Raw genomic sequence first — 16562 nt, 5'->3', positions numbered from 1 at the left:
CACCCCAAAATTAATCTGACTATAGAACGACTTGACTGTGTATACACCTTTCGATTCCAACCTCCATATAGGTGTATCTAGATCACCAGACAACCTCTCTCACTTAACCACCTCTACCAGATGGTTCGAAGGTTGGATTTTTCAATGGTTTGTACAATGTTTACGGTTCCATAAACTTTTACAAGGTCGGTTCTAGACACAAAATCAATTTCTACTGGTAGCATTCTACACTAATCGGATTCTACGAAATAGTTTCTCTTTTACCGTTTGGGTTTACGGGCTCGATTCTTCCGCAGCCGATTTCAACCTTTAAACCACGGTTTTCTTGATGGTTATCCAGGGTTCAAGGGTCACGGTTTTAAGGATTCTGTTAGATATGCTCTTATACTTGTTTGTTTCTAGTTGGACAGGGCCTGTTTGATCTGCTCTACAAGATGCCGTCTAGCGGGCTTTTAGGGCAAAATTAATTAACCTAATGACATATATATTACAAAACACCCAAGTTAGAACAGCTTGGCTTTCCCCGAATTGATTTTAACCATTTTTTTATTACAGTACAGACGTAAGCGTTCATATATACACGTATACATTCATCCCTATGAACGCGTACATACACACACCCTATCTCTATCAGCATCTCCAAGAGACTAAGATCCTCCACGCGCTGGACATACCATAGTTCTTCTGTGCGTCTTTATCATGGCGGAAACACAACAAGAGGGAAAGACCCAGCCGACTCGCCTAGGGCTCGAGGGCGAGCCATACAAGAGTGAGTCGAATTCTGGGTTTGGGTTCAGGCCCCTGTCGATCTTTTGCGTATAAGAGATGGGGGAAGGAGAACTGATTTTAACGGTGTTAACAAGCAGTAGAGATACAACAATCATCTGAGCTAGGACAAAGATCAGGAGCTTCCATCAAATGTTCTGATCAAACTACCAATTTCCAAACCCTGACAGCTGTGGCGTGATGTATTTGTACCAAATGTAACTGGAATTATCACAGGGGTATTGTTCAGAAAAACGAGTGACACTCTAATCGCACAGAGATTACAACAGCTGATATGCCAACAAACACAAGGTAACAAGATATGCCTCATATATTTACAGTTCATCGTGAATGGTACATGTGGGACGATATCTTGGGAGTTGTACATATACGCTCTGGCAAGCTTGGCGTCTGACATTCTGAACCTGGATAGGGTGAGAGAAGAGATGACGTCCTTCACAGCACCTCGTCTTCGTGGTACAGGTACAGGCCGAAACCGAACCTTGCGCAGGCCTTGCAGAACGCCGCCTCTTCTGCAGCCGCCACGGGGTCGTCCAGACGTGCGTCGCTCAGTGATGCTGTTCCAGCGGCCTCCCGATGAACCTACACAGACAAAACCAGAGTTTAGCCTCCAGTGAAGTTAATAAACATCGATTTTGGTCATGGTGGAATGTTTTAGAAAATAATGCTGTTTCGATGTTAGATATTTCCCGTTGCTGTGCTTTTATTGACTCAAGAAGTTGCTACAGAGCCATGTCCGTTTGCAAGTTTTACCAATCACAGGTGTTTACATAAATAGATAATATACAACGGTAACAACACCAATAATGCAGTGATCGCATCTTATTTGCTGCCTGCACAACCAGGCAATTCAAGCTCACCTTGCAAAGACTGGCTGCTTATGTAACTGAAACCATATTTCTTTTGGGAGGAAAGTGGAACTTGAAGTTTGTATGTTGAAATAATCAGTTTGAAACATCACAAGATAAATACACCCATTAATAGTAAATGTTATCAGAGTACTATACTACAATGTCTCCACACTCCACACTCCACAGAAACTTCAGATCTTCAGTTTGTAGTTATGGATTATTGACCATCTAGTGCTGATTTGTATTGCACAGAGTGGTTATGAGCCTGATTAACACGCTGAAAGTGGAATATACCATTTATGTCCTCCTTAATTAATATAACTCAGCAAACTGGATTCATAAACTCAAACAATATCTGTTTGGTGGACCAGGGGAGCATGTACTCTGTACTTTGGATACAGACACAGCTGGGAAATGACAGATGCTGTCGGTTCCAAGTTAAAACTAATGCCTGGAAGAAACAGAAAATAATTGATTTACCCCTTGGATGGGCAGAGACAGATAGGCAGGGGCTCCTGCAACTTGACATTGGATGCCACAAGCATATGGGGTGAACTCACAAATGTATCTGAATTCCTGAATTCAGTTTATTTGTCCCAACCCCAGCAACCCAAGTCATTCAGTTTACAGGCCAACCTAAACAATCATTCTGCCAACCAAGTGAATTTCCTAAATCTGAGATTTTTTAGGAGATTTGTCCCAACCCCAGCAACCCTAGTCTTAGTAACCCTTCCAATCCATGTATACCTTGTAAGGTTAAATCCTAAACTAAAAGAGATTTATAAATAGGCGGTTCATGATTGATCCATTAAACTAATTCATACTGTATGATGTTAGTCTTTGCAATATGTTGACCGTCATCACAAACAAGAGATAGTAGTTAGTCAGTTACCTCTCCATCTATTCCTCGTATCGTGACACGATACACCACGGTCACCTTTCCATTGTCATTGTAAATAACATCACGGACCTCTCCACACCAGCCTGGAAGCAGGGCACAAATCCAAGAATACCATAAAGAGCAAACAGTTAGCACGTCGATCACATTTCAAGTAGAAACACAATAGGTGAAATCACATTTCAAGTAGAAACACAATAGGTGAAATCAACCGGTGAGACTAGATACACAAGCACAATGCCTATGTGCCGTCCCACTCAAATAAACAGATTAGATATATAAGTAGTCGGAACAAGTAGCAACCATAAATAAACAGAGCGAAGCAAACAAACCAACATGAATCGACCCACTCGACTCGGATCACAAACCATATGTGAGCATCTTTAGAGTTGAGGAAATGGGGGGAGGCTCACCGGGGGCGTAGAAGCTGAGCATCCGGTTGGCGTGGTACCTGGCAGAGGAATGGGAATCCATCAGTGATCAGGAGAATGCGTGAGGAAGGATCCGTGTGCCTATCTATGGTTGGTGGATCGGCCTGAGTTACGCGGGCGGTCAACCAACCCCTCGTACATAGTAGATCTCTCCGACGCAGCGCGCATTCGACTGGATCTCGAGCAGAGAGCAGAGAGCAGAGAGCAGAGAGAGGGAGAGGTACCATGGGATGACGGGGTCGGAAGCGGAGGCGCGGCGGGAGGCGGGGAGGACGATGGTCTCCGGGACGCGCTTGTTGAGGTCGCGGAGGATCTCGACGAGCGGGCGCGTGATCCCCGACGGCGCGGCGTCCAGCGGCACCACGTAGTTGCCCGTGGAGGCCGCCGCGGCCACCACCGCCCTCCCCCTCCCCCGCCGCTCCGGCATGCGCACTCGGCTGCGGCGGCCGGGGAGCGGCGAGGAGGCGAGGGTCCGCGCGAGGGAGGCCAAGGAGCAGGCGGCGGTGGCTTCCATGGAGATCGGAGCGGAGGAGGGTGGGAGCAGGAAGGTGGTAGGTGGTGCGATGAACTGACGATCTATGTGGTTGCGTCTAGTATTCGCTTCAGCCAGCTATATATATCCTACGTGGAAAACTAGAAGAAAATGTTATCTTACGTGCCATGACTCTTGGCCGACGTGGCGGAGGTCAACATGCCACGCCAGCCGGTCAAGGCCTCCACGACCTACGCCAGATTTGTTTACGAAAACAACGACGGCTCTGCAATAGAAGTCACTTTCCTTTGACTCTCCGCGGTTCCAAAATCATCTGGAAACATACCAGATTCATCGAAATATAACAAATATGTTAAAAAATATATCAAACTGTGACAGTTTGCGTAACATATACAAATCTCTCTTTTTGGAAGCAAAAAAAATGTATGTAAATCTAAGGATTGCAACAAAAGAGGGAACCCCGAGTTTTCGAATCAACCGAAAGTCTATTCAGAGAAATAAAACTTGGGTCTGGCTAGATCTCAGTCTCAGTCAAGTGATAGAAACATATAAAAAAGAAAGAAAGAAAATGATTAAAATGAGGACTTTACACAAATCTTCCTGTAAGCTCCCACGAATATAGCTCAGTCGACTAAGATTTAGGAATCCCGATAAAGCTTTAACTTTACCCAAGATTTTCTAAAATGCCTGAAAAATCAAATTGAGCGTCCAAACAGCCAGAAACAACTTCTCAGAATGATACATAGCCCTCCCTTCAAAGTTCAAACACAGAGACCCTTAACCGGTATCCGAGATTCGGAGCAGCGGCACAGTGGTTGGATGAATGCATCCAGGAAAGCAACCACTGGACCGAAACAAAAGCAAAATATGTGATAACAGACATTTATGTTAACAACAAACCAACCACCAGCACACACAAAAGCGGGTCCAAACATCAAACTGTAGAAAGACAGGCTTGAAAAAACTACTGTTTCAACAATCAAAAATTATCTTCCGAAGTTCGACACTGCCGTCGAGCACTACAAATCTATGCAGATATCACAAAGGCAATATCCTACATGTGTAGCATTGCACACGAAAAGGTAGATTTTGGTATATTTGGTGAAGGCCTATAGTCATATTCTGTGCTAGCACTCCATGCTGCACAGAACAAAACAAGGTGCACCGTGTTGAACAAAAGCCAAACAAACTGATAGATACTCAGGATCAGGGTAAAACCCTAGAAGAATTTAATACAAATATTTTTTAGAACATATAACTCAATGTTCCGTATAGATAATAGATAAATGGCCTAGAAATAAAACACAGCTAGCACCCAGGGATTAGTAGGGAGAAAAGAACTGTAAAGGCAAGTTCAAAAGAGTGCTCCAGCAACCAAGTTCAGTTCCTGAGCTCTGCCTAGGCTCTCATCCAACACTGTACAAAACACAAGGAATCACAAGGAAAAACATGTCATGATTATGCCTTAGGGCCTGTTCAGTTGACAGGGAATGGCGGGGATTGGCAGGGATTGAGGGGGATTAAATCCCCTACGGGCGTGTTCGGTTAGGCAAGGTTTGAAGAGGTTTGACAGGGATTGAAAGGGATTAAATCCCTTACAAGTCAAAATCCCCCTCAAACCTCCCCAATCCCCTTCAATCCCTGTGGTGAGGGGATTAACCGAACATGGCCTACAAGTTAAAATCCCCTCCAATGTAACCGAACAAAGCCTTAGGAATGCACACAGATCATACTTCATCCTCGACAGCCTACATGGATAGGACCATAGGACTGTAGGATGGAAATGCAATTTTGGTATTTTTAGTGACCATATTTTGTGATGCTGCATAGAACAGGCAACCTAAGATGTACCACGTTGTCATGTTGAACAAAACCCAGCTTGAGTGAATAAATCCATAAAAGCAGGCCAAGTACTAGAAGAATTTAATACGAAGATTTTAATAACTCAGCATTACGAAATAAATGGCGTATAGAAATAAAAATAACTAGAAATCAAATGACCCTTCATAATTCATTTATATAGAGCCGAAGTAAATGCGGGCTTTCCAGACAGGGAAAGCACTCAAAGTCTCGAACTGATGTTCTGAAAGGGAGAGAAATGGAAGGACGATACCGAATTCGGAACAATCCCCAAAATCCATCCCTTCCAAGCACGGCATTATTACCGAGCTAGCTGTTTTGGGGAAACAGGCCACAGTTGCTACGACCAAGTTTAAGTTTACCCACAACATATTGTCATACTATATGCGCCTTACTAGGCTGAGTATAATTCTATCAGGTGTATAATGGATACTTGAGGAGCCCAGGATGACTTTCCTACAAGTCCATACAGCACAGTACGGCCGGATCCATGTCAGAATTCGTAGAGCTACAGTATTTGAACTGCAGAACTGGTCTGCTAAGCTCTCCTCGCTCGTAACGGTGTTGCTTCTGCAGTTCATGATTTATGTTAGATCATTAGAAAGGCTTGGTTTGGCTCTCTTCGCTCAGAAAAAGCTTGTTTCGCGACTCTCTTCACTCAGAAAGACTTGGTCTGGCTTTCCAACGCGTTCTTCTAGCACCTTAATCCTCTCAACAAAACTGGGACAAGACATTTCTGAAAAGCATGGTGTGCGCTCCTCCACATATTTCGATATTGATCTCCAAAGAAGCAACTCCTCTTCATCACGTTCTTTCTGCACAGAAAACAAGCAGGATGTGCTCATTAGAGATGAGGCATTTAATATGGAGCGTGTTTATGATTAAAGACATGATAGCATTAAAAATTGAATATCAGATATATCGCGACATAAAGGTGCATACGGTTAAATATAGCACAAGTATATATAATCGTTATCAAATATATCGCGATATATAGAAGGTGCTGAGGAATATATTTAACATATCATACAATGGTTATCGAATATATTGCAACATATAGAAGGTGCTGAAGATTAGATGTAACATACTCCCTCCGTTCCAAAATATAAGACCTTTTAGAGATTTTACTAAGAGACTACATACGGAGCAAAATGAGTGAATTTATACTCTAAAATATGTCCATGTACATCCGTATGTAGTTCATAGTGCAATCTCTAAAAGGTCTTATATTTAGGAACGGAGGGAGTATGATTTATTGAATATATCGGGACATATCAAGATGTTGAAGATTATATCTGACATCTATAACGGTTATTGAATCTACGGAATAATGGAAAGGATTTGCCAGGTCAGTCATTAAATATAGCACAGGATATATAATGGTTCTAGAATATTATCGCGGCGATTAAATATAGCACAGGATACATAATGGTTATCGAATATATCGTGTCATCGCTATATACAGAAGGTTCTGAAGACTATATTTAACATATCATACAATGGTTACTGAATATATCACGACATACAGAAGGTGCTGAAGATTATATGTAACATCTGATATAACAGTTATCGAATATATCGCGGCATATGAAGGTGTTGAAGATTATATGTAACATCTGATATAACAGTTATCGAATATATCGCGGCATATGAAGGTGTTGAAGATTATATCTGACATCTATAACGGTTATTATCCAATCAACGCAATAGTGGAAAGAATTTACCAGGTCAGTCATTAAATCCTTCTGGCCACGTACATCAGTTAACTCTCTTTTCAGTAGTGATAAACTGATTGCATGAGAAAAGGACAAAACATACCGATCCCACCAAATCACACTCCGCCTCGCTCTCTTGCTCCTTCCTATTGCACACAACCTTGTCAACGATGAAAGTGAGTACGCCTGTGATCGGGAACGCCTCCTGCAGGTCAAATGCAAGGATCACACCGATCGCTTCGCGATAAATTCCCCTGTTCAGCATATGAGCAACAACATCTGCAACAGAAGAACAGTCTTGATTAGTCAGGAAGCAGGATAATTAGGCCGTGCCGATGTAAAAGGTCTGGTAGGATGCCCTTTACCACGCAGCTTCTTCATGAAGAGCTGGGAGCATCTGAGCACCTCGACGCAGGTCAAGCAGCCACCGGCAAGCAGCAGCTCATAGAACTCCTGCAGCGGGAATTCGGGGGGAACACCGAAGCCGGCCATGAGGAGGATGAGGCCGCGGGCGTCCCTGGGGCTGGCGTCGGCGACCTGTCCCTTGTCCCGCACGATCCGGCTGCGCCACGACAGCGCCGCCACGCGCGCCTCCGCCCGCAGCTCGGCCTCCGCCTCCGGCCGGCGGGGGCAGCCCGCGCGCAAGTAGAGCTCCAGGAGGAGCACGCAGGCGGTCTCGGCGTTTTCGCTCTCGGCGCAGATGTAGCAGCGGCTGACGGCGCGGAGGACGAGCACGGCTGGGTCCGGGGCGAGGCGCAGCGCGCCCGGGCCAACGCGGCGCAGCCAGGCGCGGTCCCGCAGGTGCCTGGCGACGAAGCCGCGGAGCGACCGCGACCCCATCTGCTCGCAGATGGTCCCCAGCATCTCCGCCGACGGCTCGCCGGCCCTGCGCTCGCGGCCGGGGGCGGGCTTGGGAATGGGGTTGGGCGCGCGAACGGGCTCGAGCCCGACCGGGAGGACGGGTTCAGGTTCGGGCTCCGGGACAGGGACGGCGACCGGGAACCTAGCGGCCGGCGGCGCAGGCACGGGACTGTGCTCGCGGTGCTCGACCACCGGGTCGGGTCTAGGATTGGATTCGTACCGCTGGTGGAGGGGATCTTCCTCGGGAGCAGGCACGGGACTGAGCTCGCGGCGCTCGGCTACGGGGTCGGGTGATCTAGGGTTGGATTCGTCCGCTACGCGGTCGGCGAGGGGGGAGGCGGCGGCGGCGGCGGCGAGGACGGGGTTGCACTGGCCGAGGAGGCCCGCGCGGTCTCCCACGGGGATGGGCATGGGTTCGGGGTTGGTATCGGCTTCGGGGTCGGCGAGCGGGGGCAGGGCGGCGGCGATGGAGTCGGCGTCGAGGAGGAGGGCGTTCCACTGGTGGAGGAAGTCGGCGAGCACGTCGCTGAAGGAGGCGAGACCCTCGACAGTGCTCGCAATGGCGGGGAGGGACGCATCGGGCGCGGCGGCGCTGGTGGGAGAGACGGCGGGCGGCGGCGGCGGCGGCATGGGGGAGTCGGGGAGGGGCGGAGAGGAGTTGCCGGTCGGGCAGGCTGGCATCGCCTCACTACTGTACACAATAGACAAGTCTCGAGCCAACCAACGGAGGAAGGAACGCGTGTCTGCTCACTCCGCGTTTCTTAACATCTTTGTCGTGCAATAAATCCTTTCTTAAACCCTTTTGTATTTTTTGAGGGAAATCACAGGGTATTTGTTCCAAGGTAGTAATGGAATTACAATCTTTCCATCCCAAAAAAGTAAATAAAAAATCTTCTACGACTAGGGAGCTGTTAGCGACATCCAGTTTTAATTTGTGGAGTAGTTAAACCGATGCTTCGCGCGCTCCGCTCCTTGATGGACCGAGGAGCGGATGGTTGCCGAACACAGCCTAGCTCGTACATACTTGAAGAAGGTTGGTTTAACCACCATGCAGTGATATCCTCGTTCTAATCAAATGCCGTTGAACAACATGTAAATTTATTTTGAACATGTAAATTTATTTTGAACGGTATAATTTTTTATTGCAAAATCATGTGACTATGCATTGATCTGTCCAGGGATTCATCTGTGAACGCCTTGAAAGCAATTGTGTAGTACAACTAAAGTTGTATAGGTAAACTTGATCATTCAAATGCCAAAGAGACCCTTTCAATAATCGCATGGATCTCATTTTATAAAGCCCCATTGCAATGGAAAAGCCTTACTATGTAAGTAGCGGAGATCACCTTTTTTTGAACTGGGCAGGCCAGGATGGCCCTTATATTTCATGCGATAGGAGGGTTACATCATTTGCTAGTACATCAATGAGGAAGCTAGGAGGCTTCTCCATCCACTTTATAGTTTCAGTGGGATCAGCATTTCTAGCTAGAGTATCTGCTACCATATTAGCCTACCTAGAACAAAACATAAATTGGATGAGATTGAAGTTTCTAGCAAGAAAAGGACACTCTTCATAGATTGCAGCAGCCGTCGTCGGCCCGTCAAGGCTCGTCGGCCAGATGCTCGGCTAGTCGCCACCGGCGCCGGAACTGCTACCGCCAGCGAAGGACGCCATCGTCGGGAAGAGAGGTCAGGGGAAGGAGCAGTGGGGCGACAGGGGAGAGGAGAAGAGAGGAGAGCGACGCGTCTGGGCGACGTGCCGGGGGGCGCCGACTTTATATAGACCGCTGGGGGAAGGGGAGGCGACGGGACGGTTGGGCGACGTTACTCCCCCGAAGTAAATACGTTGCCTCGGGGAGGCGACGGGCCTCGGGAGACGCGGTTTCAAGCGTTAATGCGACGGCCTCGGGAGGCCGAACCGACGGTCAATAGGCGGCGGCATCAGGCGTTAATGCACCGGGCCCCGGAAGACGGCGGACCGACGGTCAATAGGCGGCGGCATCAGGCGTTAATGCGCCGGGCCTCGGGAGACGGCAAACTGACGACGCAGAGACGGGATTAATGGCGGCGGCCTCGGGAGACGGCGAACTGACGACGCAAACGGGATTAATGGCGGCGGCCTCGGGAGACGGCGAACTGACGACGCAAACGGGATTAATGGCGGCGGCCTCGGGAACCGACGGTCAATCTGAAACCGGCGCGAAGGGGTCTTTTTTAACCGCGGTCAGGGCGACGCAGGCTGGCGTGGAGACGACACGTCACGCCAGCTGACGCGGGTACCCCCAGTACCTATACGTCGCCCGACCGTCCGCTACGTCGCCCGACCGTCCGCTGGTGCCGCGAGGCTGACGCGGGTACCCCCAGTACCTATACGTCGCCCGACCGTCCGCTGGTGCCGCGAGGCTGACGCGCGTACGTTGGAGCGGGAGAAAAGACCATCCTGCCCTTTTTATGAAAGAGTATCGTCCAATCTGAGCCGTCGTTGTGTCCGAGGGGTTGTGCTGAAGAAGAAGTGTCTACCAATATATACAGAAAATCGATATTTTCCAGTTAAAGTTGATTACAGTATAAACTTGCGACAGAAAAAGAGAAACATCCTCCCTCCGTCCCATAATATAAGATCGTTTTGTAAGCTAAAACAGCTTGCAAAACGATCTTATATTATGGGACGGAGGGAGTATGATTTAGGTTATGGTCTGCAAGCATAAAACGTGTGATCCAGAAAAGGCAGGGATGTCATCATCCTGATGACGGTGCATCCCTGCAGCAACCATATCATATCCCCTGCAGAGGAGCTGCTTACATTAGCATCACATAGATGAGTGTGTCAACTCTGAAGATACTAACATGATTAATGCTAGAATACCTTGGAAAGCACTGGTTTGATAACTGTTACGCTTGTAAGAAGTGTGCTTAACATGCCAAGCATTAAGAAGTTTGTGTATTTCCAACAATTTTGACCTTTAGCTTCCCTGTTGCTGCTAGAGACTTGCAGTGATCATTAAACACCTTGCTGCAATTGCTGATATCCAGTTCTTGCAGCGAGAATGGGAGGCCCTGTTCTGGCAGCCTTGAGATTCCTAAACAACCATTGATCTTCAACTTCTTGAGCGAAGGAAGGCCGTGCAACCCCACAGGAAGATATTTGAGATCAGAACTGCAACCCCGGAATTCCAGCTCTTCCAATGATGTCAGAAGCTGAAGCCCTCTCTCTTGCTCCTCTGTTAGTCTCGTTACAAATTCCCAGTTTTCAAGTTCTAGGTGTTGGAGGGAGTTGAGTTGCTTGCAGACTGACATGGTAAAGACAGAGGGGCCATCGGTCACAAGCTTTTTCAGTCCAGGGAATAAAGCATAGCCCTGCTTTGACAAATTCTCCAAACATGGAAGAACGCCAGGGGATCTGAATACTTTCAAATATTTAAGGCTGCCAAGGAACTGCAAGCTCTCTGGTGCAGCAAGTGATCCACAGTTTCCAATTATCAACTCTTCCAGTGCTGTGCAGGTATGCAGCTGTAGAGATCTCAGACTTGGGCTGAACCACACTTCTAGTTTTTTGAGGTTGGTTACATTCCCTGGAAAACATGGCTGCAGCATTTCTGGTGAATCACCACGGATCTCGAGTTCTTCAAGTGATTTCGGCAGGAGCCATCTTCCGTTCCTCTGATCATCATTTCCATCTTTATCCACCAAAGATGAGAGCAGCCCGGGGCATCCCCAAATTGTTAGCTTCTCAAGGCAGGTAAATCTAGACAAGTCTTTGTTATTCCTGCGAAATACTAGATGGGGGCATTCCCGAATCGATATCTTCTTGAGAGAGGACATGAGATTTAGCGGAAGGCACAAGAGTTCATCTTGAGCTGCGCTTGTCAGCAATGTGTCACCTGGACCTCCTGATGATGAATCCACTGGAACTGAGGTACCATAATCTTGAATGTGTTCTTCCTCTTCTATCTCTAACTGTGTTACCCCAGGGCAATCCTCTAAAAATAATTCCACCAGGGCCGGCACATATCCCAGCATCGAAGATAGCCACTTTCCTGCTATTCCACAACACTTAATTCTGAGAGTGACAAGAGATGGGAGGGGCTTGCAACTTGCAGCTGTCACATCTGCATGGGTATGCTCTGGTATAACATTTGACGAGAAAAGTTTTCGACAGCTACATATTTCCAAACTCCTTAAAGAAATAAGTTCCCCTAATCCTGTGAATGAAATAGACACCAGATTTTGGCAACCATCTATACGCAAGTACCTGAGGCCCCTCAGGTTGTGGAATGCCAAAATTTTGCAATCCAGTATAGTCATGATATCAGAAGAAGGATCAAAATTATCATAACCCTCACTTCTGGATCCAACTGTTAATGTCTCGCCAGAAGATCCCTCTATCCTTGGGAGTGTTGGAACGTCAACGACGGATAGTTTGGAGATGGTAGGTGATGGAGGAATGGGATGTGGCACAAGTAAATTAGGACATCCATGGATAATGAGTTCCCTAAGACTGGGCAACCATGACTTGTGCTCGATTTTAAATTTGAGTGAGCTCTCAAATAGAGGAAAGACCTTCACTGCAGGACACCTCTTAATCTTCAGAACCCTTAAATTGGAGCTCAAGTCCCTAGTGGAAATGCAGGAAAACCGCTCCAACTTCGGTGTTTCAATTAATACCAGTTCCTCCAATGAAGGAATTGATATTTCTGTTATACGTGGTAGTTCCATCAACTTCAACTTTCTAAGGAATGGAAGCTGTTCAAAAGATGGAAGTATTTCCAACTTTCCACAACCCTCTATATGAAGGGTCTGCAAAGAGGTAACTGAGGCCAGCCAAATTGGAGAGAGATGCCCATTGTACCCAGATATCCGCAGATGCTTCAGGTTATTGTGTGGTTCAAGGCCCTCAATAACCTCCACCGACAACCAATCTGTAACAGAGGAGCTCATGTCCCTACCATATTCAACATCTGACGAGGGAACTTCCCAGGACAAGTGCAACTCTTTCAAGTGTTGTTTCTCTCTTAGTCCTGCCCCATAAGCCTCCTCCCGAGTTTTAACATTTTCAAGTTGAGACACTCCAAGTCGTACAAGCTCTTTCATGGACTGGAGTTGTGTTATCTCAAAGCCGCTTGAATTTTGAACCACAAAACCGGGTAGCTCCTGAAGAGATGCCAGGTTACCAATGTTAGCAATGGAAGAGTATGCCCTCTCTTCTGTAACAAGATGCCGCAACCTAACAATATGGTCAATCCTGACTGGTATTGTAGGATTGGTGTATGAGCTAACATGTAATACTTCAAGATGGCAAAACTTGATCAAAATTTGAGGCAAAACCCCAAGCCCATTAGCAGCTTCGATGTTTAAGTAGCGAAGATGTTTCAAATTCACCAAACTGCACAGTAAAGGATTTAAATCAGCAGATGCTGCAGAAATTTGCAGCAGGCGCAAATTATGTGCCTCTTGGAATATATCTTGAAAGGATTTGAAGAAGAACATGTCATACTGCCCAATGAATACCAATGTTCTCAATTTTCTCAGCGATGTACATCTGGCGAGCATTTTCTTCTCAAAGTTCTTATTGCAAGGTTTGTCTCCATGCTGAGCTGTGTTATATCCAGAATCACTTACTATTGATACATGGCGCATAGTTGGCAGCATCTCACAGTACTGCGTGCCATCTATAGTTGCAAACTCAGCTCTTGAGACTACCCTAGCAAGATCACGCATAAGATCATGCATAATGTAGCCAGTTTGATTTTCTGGATCGGTCTCTTCTCTTTCAACTTGCTGAAAGAAGCCCAAGTTCACAAGATCAGCCAGATAGTCCAATCCTTTCTCCTCAAGTCTCTTACTTGAATCATCACAATGCACAAATCCATGCGAAATCCACATTTGGACCAGCTCCTCATCAAGGAACTGATATTTCTCGGGGAATAAAGCACAAAATGAGAAGCATTGTCGTAAATTGTATGGGAGCTGGTCGTAGCTAAGCTTCAGAGCAGACATTATACCTCCACTGAGTTGCAGAGATTTCCAATCTTCGTTCTTCAGAATGTTATTCCAATGATCAATAGTAAGGCTCCTTCGTAATAGCTCCCCTACTGTTGCTGCTGCCAATGGGTTTCCCTTTAACTTCTCTACTATTTGCAATCCAATGATGCTAAGATTTTGATCCCTTTCATACTTCTCATCACCAAATGCACATGATTTAAATAATAACCAAAAATCGTCATATGCTAAACTACGTAACTTAATTGGTTTAACTGTACCAACAGTTTGTGCAACAGAAATTTTTTGAGTTGTCAAAAGAATCACAGTACCCTTTGTGCCACACTGCAAAGGAGCCAATAGTTGGCTCCATCTGCGGAAGTTAGATTCATCCCAAACATCATCAAAAATAAGCAGAACCCTCTTTGATGTGATATGCATCTTCAAGACCTCCTGAAGCTTGGCAAAGCTGCATAATCCTTCATGTGTTTGCTTCTGAGAGACAAAATCTAAGATCTCTCTGGAGAGCCTTAGTTCATCGAAGTTGTTAGACACCGAAACCCATATCCTTTGGTCAAAGTGCTCTGCCACGATTGGGTCATTGTATACAAGCTGAGCAAGAGCAGTCTTCCCAACCCCTGCACTGCCTACAATAGGAAGAACATATGAACCATCGGGTCTGTCTTCTGTCATGAACTTTATGATGTAATCCTTCTCTGTAACTCTTCCATAGACTTTCCTTGCGACAACACTTGATGTTCGTACGTGTTGATCTGATATTGTACTTGGATAGTGATTTGAGCTTGCAGCAAAATCTGGTCCATATAACTTGAGAACCTTACTCAGAACCCCTGATATGTCTTGTAACAGGCGAGTTATTTCTTGTATCCTATGCAAGGATTCAGCCTTGTCCCAAAGGTGTGTTTTAGGTTTGGTCCCGCATGTTGACTCCGCATCCATTCTACTCCTTTTTCTGCTGTGTGAACCAGGAATCACAACAGTTTCAATATTTTCTATACCATCAGCGCTGCTGCAGGGAAAGGTAAAATAATAATTGTGGGTTGTCCAAATTGCACAGATGCTGAAATGAACAAAATTCCACATGCACATAAATACTCATTACATATATATATATATATATATATATATATATATATGTGTGTGTGTGTGTGTGTGTGTGTGTGTGTGGAAGCGAATCAAGATTGTTGGCTTGATAACTGAATCAACTTTCTTTTGGTGACAAAGTTTAGTATGCTATTGAAAAAAGTTGTGTGCGTGTGGGGGGATTATCCAGTGATTAAGTGCAGTACCTTGAAGTGTTTAGCGGCTTGTCGGCTGCTTGTTTTTTCTTGGTACAAGCTGCACTATCAATATGGCGTTTCAAACCCGATGTCCCATGTTTGGGTCCACAGTTGAGCTGTGAGCCACAGTGAACACACTTGGCTTTCACAGGCCTGCTGTTTTCATCAGCTTCAGAGATGACAAAGTGGTCCCATACCGGAGACCGTGTCTTGCCACCCTGCCTACTCTGTGCATCTATATCTCCCCTTGATTTCTTATTGCCAAACACTGCCCCAAACATGTCTTCCTGCTCTCTCCGAGCGGTATGTGTGTCATTGGAGAATTCAGTTGCTTCATTTCTACTCTCGCAGCATGCAGTCTTCAAATGTGATGTGCCCAGTCCATGCCTAACCATCAGCTCCGAGCCGCAGCAATAACATTTGACCCGACAATCATGTCCATCTTGATCCAGGAGCTCATGATGTTCCCACATGGAAAACGACTGCCTCTTGCTGGCAACCTGGCTATCCATCATATTCATATCTCCCCTGTATTCCTCCCCAAATCTGTCTTGCTGCTCGCCCACAGCATTATCTGAGACACAAGACAAGAGTACTATGAACAGGTCTGTGGAATTATCTTTTTTTTTATAAAGAGGAAACGAGCCCCCGGCCTCTGCATCAATCGATGCATGCAGCCAAGGAATTATCTGAGACACAAGACACAAGACAAGACACAAGGCAAGCTGACAGAGATTGAATTATGTATGTAGGCTTACCTGACGAATCTGTGGAAGGGGAGTAGATGAACAGGTCGGCGAGCGTAGCCGTAGATTGTATGGACGCGTCATTGCACCCGACCACTGCATACATACGTAGTACTCTCTATAAGTCTTTTAAGATATTTCAATAGATGTCTACATAAAGAGCAAAATGAATAAATCTATACTCTAAAATATGTCTACATACATCCGTATGTAGTCCATTATTAAAACATGTAGAAAGACTTATATTTAGAAACGGAGGGAGTATATAAGTATAAGAAATACATAAGGCGGATTAGCACGAGCAGATCTGCGGTGGGCTTTATTAATTACCTGATGATGAACGAGCAGCGGTGTGGAGGAGGCGGTAGTAGTCAAGCTCGTCGACGAGGTCGTCGGCTTGGTAGAGCAGGTCGTGGAGGCGGGCGAGGGAGCGGGCCAGCAGCGGCCTGTCCCCGGGCAGCCTCTCCCGCACGGCGGCGTACCCCATGTCGGCCACCTCCACCTCCGTCTCCAGCATCTGGATGGCATGCGCGAGGCCCGCCCGGCGAATCCACGCCTGCAGCTCCGCGGTGGCGAGGGCGCCCTGAATGTTTCGCGCCAGCCACCCAATCGCGCCATCCATCACCCTTCTTCCTTTCCTT

At 46.6% G+C, this 16562-nt stretch overlaps 3 protein-coding genes across 5 annotated transcripts; all 3 read right to left on the bottom strand.

The window, feature by feature from the left end:
- Positions 1-919: 919 nt before the first annotated feature.
- LOC123395151 (DNA repair RAD52-like protein 2, chloroplastic) lies at positions 920-3660 on the bottom strand. Its single transcript, XM_045090088.1, has 4 exons — positions 3191-3660; positions 2949-2986; positions 2530-2621; positions 920-1368 (listed from the first exon to the last, which is right to left on the bottom strand). Exons 1-4 carry the CDS (start codon positions 3478-3480, stop codon positions 1222-1224), a joined length of 567 nt encoding a protein of 188 aa, XP_044946023.1. The 5' UTR covers positions 3481-3660; the 3' UTR covers positions 920-1221.
- A 1781-nt stretch (positions 3661-5441) lies between these two features.
- Positions 5442-8639, bottom strand: LOC123395150 (protein FRIGIDA). The gene is made up of 3 exons (XM_045090087.1): positions 7400-8639; positions 7138-7313; positions 5442-6134 (listed from the first exon to the last, which is right to left on the bottom strand). The coding sequence occupies exons 1-3, from the start codon at positions 8574-8576 to the stop codon at positions 5946-5948; spliced, it is 1542 nt and encodes a 513-aa protein (XP_044946022.1). The 5' UTR covers positions 8577-8639; the 3' UTR covers positions 5442-5945.
- Positions 8640-10594: 1955 nt separating this feature from the next.
- LOC123395149 lies at positions 10595-16562 on the bottom strand. 3 transcript variants are annotated; one of them, XR_006609670.1, is made up of 5 exons: positions 16252-16562; positions 15934-16017; positions 15185-15749; positions 10762-14904; positions 10595-10679 (listed from the first exon to the last, which is right to left on the bottom strand). XR_006609670.1 is itself a non-coding variant. In XM_045090086.1 (4 exons), exons 1-4 carry the CDS (start codon positions 16541-16543, stop codon positions 10824-10826), a joined length of 5022 nt encoding a protein of 1673 aa, XP_044946021.1. In that variant the 5' UTR covers positions 16544-16562; the 3' UTR covers positions 10595-10823. The 3 variants fall into 3 exon arrangements, 1 of the variants encoding a protein (XP_044946021.1); XR_006609671.1 differs by having other exon boundaries at positions 10762-14901; XM_045090086.1 differs by having other exon boundaries at positions 10595-14904.

This window comes from Hordeum vulgare, chromosome 5H, assembly GCF_904849725.1.
Source record: "Hordeum vulgare subsp. vulgare chromosome 5H, MorexV3_pseudomolecules_assembly, whole genome shotgun sequence".
NCBI lineage: Eukaryota > Viridiplantae > Streptophyta > Magnoliopsida > Poales > Poaceae > Hordeum > Hordeum vulgare.
This window is presented reverse-complemented; position numbering and strand designations above follow the sequence as displayed.